This window comes from Bombus affinis, chromosome 7 (genome assembly GCF_024516045.1).
Source record: "Bombus affinis isolate iyBomAffi1 chromosome 7, iyBomAffi1.2, whole genome shotgun sequence".
NCBI classification, from domain to species: Eukaryota; Metazoa; Arthropoda; class Insecta; order Hymenoptera; family Apidae; genus Bombus; species Bombus affinis.
Genome location: NC_066350.1, coordinates 1,508,458 through 1,520,240, shown reverse-complemented (window position 1 = coordinate 1,520,240; position 11,783 = coordinate 1,508,458). Strand labels below are relative to the sequence as shown.

Genomic DNA, 11,783 nt, shown 5'->3' with positions numbered 1-11,783 from the left:
AAATACTTGTGTCGTAAACATGTTCCTTAAATACTTCTATTCGTGTATAGGATGCATATAATAGGCTTTCCTTGATCAATTAAAGAATTAGCTAATTAGGCAACATTCTAGCTTGTTAATTGGGTAATTATATTTTTATAGTTATTTTATTTATCAATTCTATGAAGATTTAAAGAAATATCTAAAATATTAATTAAACTAAAGAAAGAAAAAGCTAATAGGCATAGACTATGGTTGATTACAAAGGGCAATCTCAATGAAATGCTTTTCTGGGAGGTTTTGCAATCGTTTTTTTTTATTTTTTTTTCTTCTTATCTTTGCTTCGTGTTAGTATCTCGCTTTCAAATCCTGACAGCAAGAACATCGGCATACAATAGAAAATATAATGTATACATATACATACATACATACATGCGTGTGTTTGTGGATTTCTGATTTCTATGTAATTAGGTATCGTTGATATTGATGTTAATGATCGTTGTTAATCACTGCGCGCGATATTTTTAGTTTAATCTTATTTAATGGGGGCAATGATAGGGCAGGATGATCGACGATGGTATAAATATCTAACTCGTAACAAAATGCCTTACAACAAGACCGATCGTTTTAAGTAACGATAAAACAACTCTTAATCCTAATTAAATAAACTCGTTAACGCTAAGTAACATATCGAATGAACGAGTCTCACCGCCATTGATATATAATATGCTCGCACTCCGCGCCGTTTCGTGATTATGTACAAATTTATAACAACTAGACTCGACGATTCGACTCACGGTCGTTCAAAAAAATGGAAGCACGCCTTTCTTCCCCTTTTCTGTTTTTATTCTCTTTACATAGTTTCGGGTGTGATGCTGCTTTAAATACAATCAGTTTAATTCATGTAAAATTGAGTCGAGATCATTTCTGGTCTTATAATTTGTTTATATAGAACATTTAATTACTTTCACTTCTTTTCTTTCTTAGTAGAGGTTAATTTGCCAATTTTCGCCAAGTTTTCAAATATTGTATACCTTACTTTCATTCGAAACACAAACGTTTTTTGCTATTTTAAAAACTCTTAAGAACATCATAGTCTCTTTACAACAGAAAATACGAGGAAGTATCCGAAAAAGTTGTCTTCCGAGAACTTTCAACCTTCGATTCATGGAATGTTTTCACATTGCACATTCGTTATTGTACTTGTCTACTGCTTACACCGTCCAATTATAATTATCAGTTCCAGAATCGATTTTATAGCAGCAAGACTTATCTAATTGCCACGCCCCGGATAGTTGGCGTACAACTGTGCTCTGGCAGTTGCATTATCGACATTGTTCTCTTCGTTCGTATTGGTTTCAACTGTTAGTCACGGCAACGACGAAATCTCGTTGTGCAGCTGCAACTGAAAAGCAAGCTGCTCTCCTCCCAACCACAAACGACTACCTGGATTCTTTAATCTAATCTCTGGGAATAATTCAACGATATTTTTTTACACTGCCCCCTCGCCGGTGACAATAGATCATTTGTAACGTAATAACGGAGCCATTATGACGCTCACGATTTTTCTATTACGCTTGGTTTCGTCTTCTCTGCTATTGCAATTCCATCTTCTATATTCTAATGAAACGTGGAACGAGGTACTGCGTACTTTTATTTTGAATTTATATTGTCTGATAAACTATTCCTATAAACATCATTCTTAAAAATTTCGTAAAATTATCGACTGAAAGTAACTCAGTTTGTTTTTCACAAGATGTTTCATCCAAACTCTTATCTCGCGAAAGAATTTCAAAGAAAAATTTCCTTCGGCATTTTTTCAAGATCACAATCGTCCATAAATCCGCCTAAATAAACCGATATTTATTCGTCATTCATTCATTTCACCATCGCGTTTTCCCACTGTAATTCCTAAAGTCATCGAGAAGGATCGAGAATTAATCACGATTCTTAAGTAGAAATGCTATTCTCTCTGAATAGTCGCTCGTATATATAATCGTGTTGGAACCACAAAATACAGCGTGTACTTTGGAACTCGTATACCTTACTGCTGACGGAAGTACCGGCTACCATTAAAGCTACGAAACGCCACGAAGCCTGCCACACAATGGATTATCGTAAAATCCCCGAAGGAACGGCCGCGTTAGTAAACCGGTGCACGATTTCTGTAAAGTCTCGGGTTGAAAACGAACGATTTGCGGCCATCACGAGAGAATCGACGTGCTACGTAGAATGTTTAGGAACTATCAGACTGAAAGCTGCTTGATGAAATCTTGGACACTGTCGCTCGGCTACATGTGGTTAATTACTAGAAGTTGTTTCTTAATTGTTATTGTAACTTGGAGTAGATGATGATTTTGTGGAAAATGTAGGATAATGACCTTGTCCATTCGTAAATTAACCTGGAAGAATATTTAAAGGCTATCATCCATACAAATCTTTCTCTGTATAAAATCTTGCAACTTCTGTCATGATAAAAACAAGAAATCTTCCAAAGAATGCTAAAAACTCAATCGAATTTCAACAAATAAAAAGATTTCGTTAAGGAAGGAACGATATGGTGTTCGATTGAGGATCCTTTTTAAACAGCGGGAAGTGAAAGAAACGGAGAAACAGAATGCAAATCTTTCAGGTTGAACGATTATCTCCATACCGCCTTATCGTTTTTACATCATAACGAACGTCAATTTAAAACCTACACTGCTACTTCAATAAATCTTTCATTTACAAGGACCAAAGCATCTCTCTACAGAAATCCTTGAAAACCTGCAGAGAAACCGCAACACTGACTATCTTTCATTGGTCACAAACGAATCGATTCTTAAGTGAATAGTCTGCATGTTGCCGCTTGTGCACCGATCTCGCCGCTAAAAGAGGGTGGAGATCAATCTGAGAGATGCCCGATCGAAATCACGTACATTGCCGAACTGGAAACTGATAATCCGTCGTAGTTTACGATTATGAGCGACCTTTTCAATGCGTTCGAACGTACGACGACGGCAGTCTTTTTTTCATTGGAGAAGGATCAGGTTATTTTTAAAAGTAATCCTGATAAAAGATGGTTGCGACGTATGTCGTATCGTCAACTTAAGATTCTAATAACAGCAACTTTATGACGATTGCCGAGCGTACAAGTGCTCGCTCGGGTGACGACCAAAGAAACAATTCGATTTCGTTTTCTTCCCGTTCGCGATATTACGAGGATCATGAGGCAGGCTTACAACGCAGAAACGTGACTGAATTTACATCTCAATCTGGACAAAGCTCGTCAAAAGAAAAGAAACGTTGCCTGGTAGTTTTTGTAAATGATCTCGTTTAAGCTTTTGCTTTAATAATTGTTACATCCCGAAACGTTTTTACTTAAATATTCAGATTGAAATGATTAAAAGGTTACTCGTTTATTCCGTTTTATATTGGCTACTTATAAATTACAATATCATTAAAACCGAATGTGTAACGTTTCATGTCGATGGATATCTGCAGCGTTTGGCATTAAGAGCAAGTTCACAGGTACCCTTGAGGGTAATTCTATTCGTTTATCAGAGGTTATTGTATTTAATATCGAAATTAATTTGATATTGCACGGGTGATGCAGTCTCTGATATTCAGAACAATTTCTAGAATAAAAGAACTAACAGGTTGTTTTCGTTTTGCATTTTTATTTGAAACTGGAATTTTGGAATACGTGATTGAATCATGGGTAATAGCAGTGAGTATTCGTGTTGGCAACAGAAATATTACAGGCTTAAATACTCGTACGTTTGTAATCTTGAAATTCGACCGATGCACCGGTTAAAATTCAACAGGATTCCATGAACGTTTATAACGTTCACGACTTCATGTTCTCGATGATAATATACGCGTATATAGTCTACGGAATTAACTTTTTATCAGAATTTTAATTCATTAAAATTTGCGAATCACAAACGCGCGGAATTAAGAACGAACATATCTTCCTCTGTCTCTAGTTTCGAGAACATAATCGAGCTCGTCGTCATGTTCTTTGGCTTAAAAACCTATTTCGAGATTCCGATATATTTGGCGCGGTAGTTGCACATCCAGGACGGGGCGAAAGTTACAGGTCGTCCTTCGATCGCGTATCAATTTCATTGTTTTAAATAATAAAATCTTCCCCGAGTGACTCGTTTTTCTTTATCGTTCAATTTAACATGGTCCGCGGAGACAGAGCCGAAACGCGAAATTGAAACCAGTTCCATGGCATGCCACGCCACGACGACCTCGACATCTTACGTAGAGAACAACTTTCTAACAATGTAACGTACATATATAAAATATATTAATACGATTACGAACGAACTCAGTTAAATAAATAATTATTAAAAAATATATAATATAATAATAATAATAATAAAAATAATAATAAAATAAAACGAACATACAAAATGATTATACGTCAAGTATTATATACAACCGATATCGGTGAGCGAAACAATTGCGATGTTAGTAGAACCTATCAATGGGTTCGTTTGGATGAGTTCTTAAATAATCATAGAATAAAGTCGCATTAAATAAACATTACACAGAGACGAATTCCAACTGTTCACTCGATCTTCGATCTCTAAGGCTTTTTCTTAAATATCGAACGAAAAAATTGTTTCTATTCCAGACTTTAGGACCTGAAGCGTGAGAAATTGTAATAGCAATTGCATCCCGATGACTTACACTCGGAAGCTTCGAATAGAAGAAGAAGCTCGATACTTCGCGCTGAAATTCCAGAGGATCCTTATATTTGACCTGTGTAGCCCTAAAATTCTCGAATAAATCATCGTTCGATATTTAAGCCGATATTGAATGAAAGAAACACAAAAATAAACGAATAAGAATAGAGACGACATATAGAATGAATGCGATTAAGCTTCATGATTGTCAGGAATTCTATTTTAAGTATTCAGAGCAGGTTTAGATAAATCTTAATAAGAAGTACGATTAATTAATGATAAGTTAGCACGACGATTAACGGAATTAAACGCTATTTAGATAAAGGTTAGAAAAAGAGGAAATGGAGGAGAGGAGATATAGAAGGGAATCTCTTCGAGTAACTTAACAGACGGCTCACGTGAGCCGCTATGATATCTATACGTCTAAAGTGAAACTTACACGCTAGATCGTTCATGGAACATACAATGTTTAATATATCATAGATATATGGGACCAAAATCACCAGAACCAGCCGCGCAAACGTATCAGCTTCGAGCTATTCACGATCGCCATTTTTCTACCGTTTCTTTGTTTTTCCTTTTTCCTCACTTTATTCCTATTTCTCATTCCGTCTTTCGAAGAAACTCTATGCCTTCTCTTCGAGATAGGAAAGACGAGATCGCACATCGTAGGACGAATCGATCGTGCGTCGATCGCTTCACGCCGCGCGAGTAAAATTTTCCGCACCGCTCGACGCGCGATGCTGCACGTACCTCAAAAGGACGCGTGTCAGATTGCCGGGACTTTCTTCCTTTCTTTATCTTTAAGAACATCGAAGAAGGCACTTTCGAGTATGTAAAAGTTCGGAAAATATGTTTAGAAAAATATGTTCTTCTTGTATATGTCTATAGTATCAAAAATATCTTTCTATCTATACATATACTACAATTTGTAAAATATTTCGCATCAAAAATAGTTAATTTTTTTTATACAAGCGAAAAAGTTCATGTTTTATAAACTAGCATTGCCTTGTGAAATATAAATGTTGTAAAGATGTTTGATAAAAAATATTCAATTCATAGCACCAAGCATAGATAATCTCAACACTATCAAAGGATTCAATAATTCCCTTTCTTTCTATTTACTCCGATTTCTTATGAAAAAGAAAAATTAAAATGGCGGGACGGATCCAGCATGAGCGAATAGTTCCGCGCGCTGGATCGTCCATAGATCGTGGATCCGTGGATTGGATACAGCTCGAGGCTTTGGCGACCGGCGCTGGTAAGCAATCGTGAGAACAGAGAGGAAAGAGGAGTTTCTTCCCTTTTCTCCAACGAAATCTCCACTGACTCGCTTCTTCCTTGTTGTTCTTCCATCCTCGAACAACAATAATGTCGGCATCACGACGTTGCACGTTCGAACCTCGTAGGACGTACCTCCGAACGAGATCTCGGACGCGTCGATCATCTCGTCTTTCGATCGCCGCTTTAATAGTCGTAGAAATATCGCGGGTTAACGTAACGTCGCGTTTAAGTGCATCGATAACGTGCTAATGATAATACAACGGTATATAATACCGATTTAATACCACCATCAGTACGTTATAACATTAACATTATGGTTAGTACATCGCTCATAACATTGCAGTAGTATTACCGATATCATGGGAACATAGTAATAATACTAGCAGCATTATCGTACTATGTATATCGTTATCGTTACGTTAGTAAAACGTTAGTGTTAGTACGAGCCATAATATACCGTTGGTGGTTAAGTGGTATCGATACGTTAACACGCGATCATCGATTACCTTGATATTATTATGAAGTTATACGTTATTTAAAATTTGATATCAGAAGAAAAAGAATTTAAAAGACAAGTTGAAAATGAAAGATGATATTTCTACAGAAAGCGTACCAGTCGAAAGATTTGAAAACCGACTCTGCATACGTCCCGACGCCTCCGATAATCGGAACGGGGAAATTGTGGATCGTGAAACGAAGGAGTAACTTACTTTTTAAGGGGCAATCGTTTATGTTACAACGAGAAAAGTCGGGGCAGAAATGAAAAAAGGGAGGTACAGAGTGGGGAAGAAAACCTAGGGCGAGGGAGAGGGAAGGAAACAGGATCGCCCAAAACGGGCGTACTTAGTGGTACCCACCCGTGGCACGACGTTATCCTTGGAAGGATAATACACCGGACACGGTGGATCGTATTTTTTTATCTTTGACCTCCGTACTGATTCTTCACTGTTTTACTTTTTCTTTATCTTCTCATTTTTTTGTTCAAAGGATCAACCACACCGAACAGACACGCACGCAACGAGAGAAACAGGCACGCACACCATCGTTCGTCTTCGCGACGAGTCCTGTGAGGAAAGATTGCACGCAGAAAGAGTCGGAAGCCCTTCGTCGTAACTCCCTTTGAAAACGAACGCCAGCCTCAAGGTATTCAGCCTAGACGACCTTGAATCTCGAACCGGCGAGAAGGTGTTAAACTCTTTGCGCTCGTTCGATAAACCATCGATAACTAGAATAATTCGATCGTCCACAATGTCGACAAATTTATCGCCGATGTATATATTCTAATCATATAATATAATATTCTAATTATAAACGAGAATCGACGAGTAATTACGACAAAGATAGGCGACGCTATTCATCGATGTTACCCCGACACGTATCGCGTTTACAATAAATAATATTATAAATCGTGAGATCGAACGAGATCAAGACTCAACTCGACCATTCGTCACGTGTTTCGCCGGGAATAAATATGAAACATTTTTGAAAGGCGTCGAGGTAACACGTTCGATGTCCGTGAGCGCAAAGGCTTAACGGAACCGGGATTTACAGACAGTAAGGATGGCAGAACTGATAGACGAGCCTCTGGCTACGTTCCGTCTTCTTCATGATCCCTTTCTTGTAGTACTGTCTGATGCTACGGCTAAGCTTGTCGTAGTTCATGGCCGGCCGATTCTTTCGTTTGCCCCAGAGTCTGGCCACGCGGACCGAGTCCTCGATCTTAAACACGCCCTTGCCACGGTCTAGCCAACGTATACAGGAACCGTGGATGCCAGGGCTTTGCAGCAGCTCCTTCAGGAACTGCCAGAGGTGAATGTGCGAGCCACCGTTACGCATTTTACCACCGCCGCCGCCGCCACCGCCCGTTCCAGCTTGCGAACCGCAGTCCTCGTCCTCGTCTGCAAAAAGAAACGGCGTCCAGCCAAAACGCCTCGGTTTCGTGAATCATCTAGGACTTTCCCGGATGTGCTTCGTGCGGTGATAGTGTCCTGGCGATTAAAAGTTTGAGGATTTTCTTTTGGCGTGCTTCTACCGAGCAGTGTTATGATTAAGTATATGTAGCTTGATATTCTTGGTAATCGGTGCGATGATTGACCAACTTTATTTTTTGTTATTTGGTTATTGGATAGGTATACGGTTATGAATTATGAATATGTTCTTTTGAACTCGTTGTTGCTGTTAGCTGACTGATAAGTATATCGAGTGTTCGTTATAACGGTATGCACGATATTTTAGATAATGTAGCGAAGGAGGAAACATGGTGGAAGGACAACCATTTCGTTGTGTCTTTGGGCATGCTAATTTTTAGAGTTATTCTAGATATTAAGTGTGCGCGTTTGTCATTATAATCATCTTTCTAAGTTCTGGTTTAATAATTTATTGCTAGATTAAAAACTGGAATGAAAGCTTCAGCAGTGTCTAATTTGCAAGGTGAGTTCTTTCGTTGACTAAATACGTAGATATATTTATTAAGTTCATGCGTTAGGTATTTGGTTAGTGGGTACATATGCACATATACATATAACACGAAGTTATTTCTGATTAGCATATTAATATTTACGGACAATTATAGCTCGTAACTGGATGAGGTTCAGTGATAAGATACGGTGATAAGGATGCTTGATCCATTATAATGATATGGTTAATAAGCGCGCAAAGTTCGTTGTGATAAAAGATTATAGTGTTCAGTTGGTGAATAGAAACCATTTACTTTTACAATTACCACATTAATGTTTACCTTGAATTCTAACTATTTCTTCGGGTTTTTATAGTCTAAGATAATTTATTAATCACATCGATGCAAGTTATCTCTACTGTGATGGTAATTTAACGTATTGATATGTTGTGTTTGTGGTGTATAGTTAATAAATGATTATGACAGAATGCATAATTATGGAGTGTATATAATTAATCATAATCAGACATCCTGATTTCTTGTAGTAAGCTAAGATGTTTAGAATATTAAAGTTAGCTTACTGCCATAGCCTTTACTTTTTTAAACGTTAGAGGAGTTAATTAATATGGATATATATATACATAGTTATAAAGATGAAAATTTTTACGTTGAAAATTGTAGAACATATTATTTAGAGAATAGTAGAGCATCATATGTGAGTATTATAATTTTAATACGTATGTTTAAGCAGCGAAACGATTCCATCGTTTGAGAAGTTCTATAGTCGCGTGTTTGTAAATTAGATTTTCGTATATTATTATTCACGAATCTCACTATCTTTAGCCTGAATGGAAACTAAATTCTAGAGATGTCCGAATCCTTTGCCTTGCGATTTCTTTTTTGTTGTTATATAATATCATTGACTAAATCCTATTACAAATAAAATCCTTTTTCGTTAGATTGGAACTGACACGACATTGTAAGACAAAAGAGGTTAAATTAATCTTGACATATTAAAAGCAGTTATAAAATACTAGACAACGTTTAAAAGATTGACATACCATCGGAGAAATCTCCGCTGCAAGTGGAGCCCTTAACACTGGCTGGAGTTGTATTCGTAATAGGGGATGAGGTGTTATTGTTACTGTTAGATATTTGCACAACAGGGGGAACCCAGGAAGCAGCCAGTGTGTTACGTGGAGATTCTTCGACTGTTGCTTTCCAAATTTCAAGTTGCGCATGAAGAATGCTTCCACACTGAAACAAAAGAAGCCAAAAGATTGTATAAAAACGTTAAATAATTATTTAGTCAAACAAATATATTATCGATCTAATCAATCATATTTCACAAATAGAAATTTTTACTATTTGACAAGAGCAATTTTCTGGAACTAAACTGTAAAAACATACATATAAATTGTTTTAGTTATGTTATGTTTAAAAACATACATATGAAATGTTCGACAAAAAGATTATCCTACGTTTTCTATCATTTAAAACGAATTGCATTGCATCGAAATTTCATTACCCACGTTATAACTCATCCGAGAATTTTCCTGTCGAATCGCTCGTGAGAGTCGTTTTCTCTCGCATTCTGAAAAATCGCGTTATCTCTAATGGCTCCATATGGAGCCCATTTGCATGAATACCTGTCTCTCGGTACGGTAAGGAGTTCCAAGAATGTACTTTTAGCGGTTGCCATTTGGCAACGGCAGGAACGAACGGGAGAAAAAGAAGGAACGATGGGAAGAGGAGAAGTCAAGAAGAGCCGAGTAGATAAATTTATCATAGCCGAAGATTAATAGCGGCCCGCACAAATTCTATAGTAATGTAAAACAATTAAGCTTCACGGTAACCGTATGCACCTAAAACACCTGGTGGATGAACAGAAATGCAAATTGAAGGCAGTCGATAAAAGTTGCTAAAAAGAATTGGAGTATCCGATGATAACTGTAAATTCACGAGTGAATACTTTTGAAGATGCGTCAGATCGTAATTAAAAAGATTTATGAGATTACCATGTACAGTAGAACCGCTAACAGGCGTACAGGAGCAGAAAAAAGCAGTTCTTTCATCAATGAAATGTATATTATGTTGATTATGGTAATTAAAATTCGGAATAATTTTTTATTCTTTGCGTTTAATTACGTTTAAGCATGTTAGAGATTTTTAGGTACTCACGGGATTCTTTTCTTCGGCGACTCTATAAAGGTTCGATATCATTCAAATAATAATCGTACTTGTAACAGTAAACAGGAAAAAGAAATTGCCAAACATGATCCCTAACATATGTACGAAGCGATCTGTAAAACGAACTCGATACGCGTTTCGATACTTAATTAAACAGCAGTAACGTATCTCTTCGACCCGGTTTCAAGGTTCCACCGGAAACCTTAAACTTCACGTACGCGCTGTTGAACCCGCTGCTACCTTATCAAGGTCGACCAGCAACGTTCCGTAAAGTTGCACGTCCACGCAGCAGCATTCCTTTCTTAATTAACCAACCTAACCCAAGACCATCCAAAACGAGGTAGTACGTTCGAAAGAGCGATAACCAACTAATAGTTATCTGCCAATCAACTAGCAATGAACTTTAACAACGAAGAAATCGTAAATAACAGAAGACAAGAAAGAAGAAGAAGAAGAGAAAGAAGAAAAGTTTGGAGTGGGAGGTTGGAATACGTAAGCGTTAGAATTCCTGCGACGCGACGATGTCGTTGAGCCGCAAGAGAAGAGAAAGCGGCTCCGCTGAGACGCAATAGGCAGTCGAGCGAGCCAGGCAAAAGAGCCAGGCATTCAGCCAGCCGTTGACCCACTTTTCGTTCGTTTCTGCTGACCAAATAGCGCGTCCTGTACACGTACACACGCGATCACCAGTCCTGTTGCTCGACTCGCTGGAAGCTGGAACATAGGATCCCACGAGGGGAACCACGGGGATATCCAACGCACCTGGATGCATTTATGTGCTGCGAGGACCGTGCATACGGTGACTATGTGTCACGCATACTGTAGGGACTCTATGCGCGACGTCAACGGACCTCTACCATCTAGAGATGGCGATGGCGATAGGTTGCGTGCGTCGAAGTCGTTGCACTTTGGGCAATAGAATGACGCGTTCGAAAGGTTGCACTTGAGGTAGTTGGATGAAATATGGAATTGGAATAAGTTTGGGGTTGTTTTTAGGGTGATTATTTGGATCTCTTAAAAGTTTGTAATTTGAATCAGAATTAAAAACATAGCCTGTCAGTGCAGGTATTGGGGGTATAGTATTTGGGGGTTGTGTGTTCTTATGGTACCGTATAAAGCGATTTTATCATCGATTAAGTATCTTATTTTTCACACTTCTTTTAAATGTCTACTTAGAGTCATTAGAATAATTCATGCTGGTGAAAGACATTTCTCTCGTTCGGAATTTTTAAAAAGTACATGAGACACGAAAATAGTAA

General features: G+C 37.9%; 1 protein-coding gene across 3 annotated transcripts in view; it reads right to left on the bottom strand.

Annotated features, from left to right (window-relative positions):
- Nucleotides 1-265: 265 nt before the first annotated feature.
- LOC126918362 (DNA-binding protein D-ETS-4) overlaps nucleotides 266-11,783 on the bottom strand; it is a 63,522-nt gene continuing 52,004 nt past the window's right edge. For 2 of the 3 annotated variants that reach the window (XM_050726185.1, XM_050726186.1), the window contains exons 5-6: nucleotides 9,399-9,594; nucleotides 266-7,840 (exon numbers count right to left, since the gene is read on the bottom strand). In XM_050726185.1, coding sequence (XP_050582142.1) covers nucleotides 7,488-7,840; nucleotides 9,399-9,594 — 549 coding nt within the window. In that variant the 3' untranslated portion in view covers nucleotides 266-7,487. Of the gene's footprint in view, nucleotides 7,931-9,398; nucleotides 9,595-11,783 lie in introns of all 3 variants that reach the window. The other variant, XM_050726187.1, reaches the window with a different exon arrangement.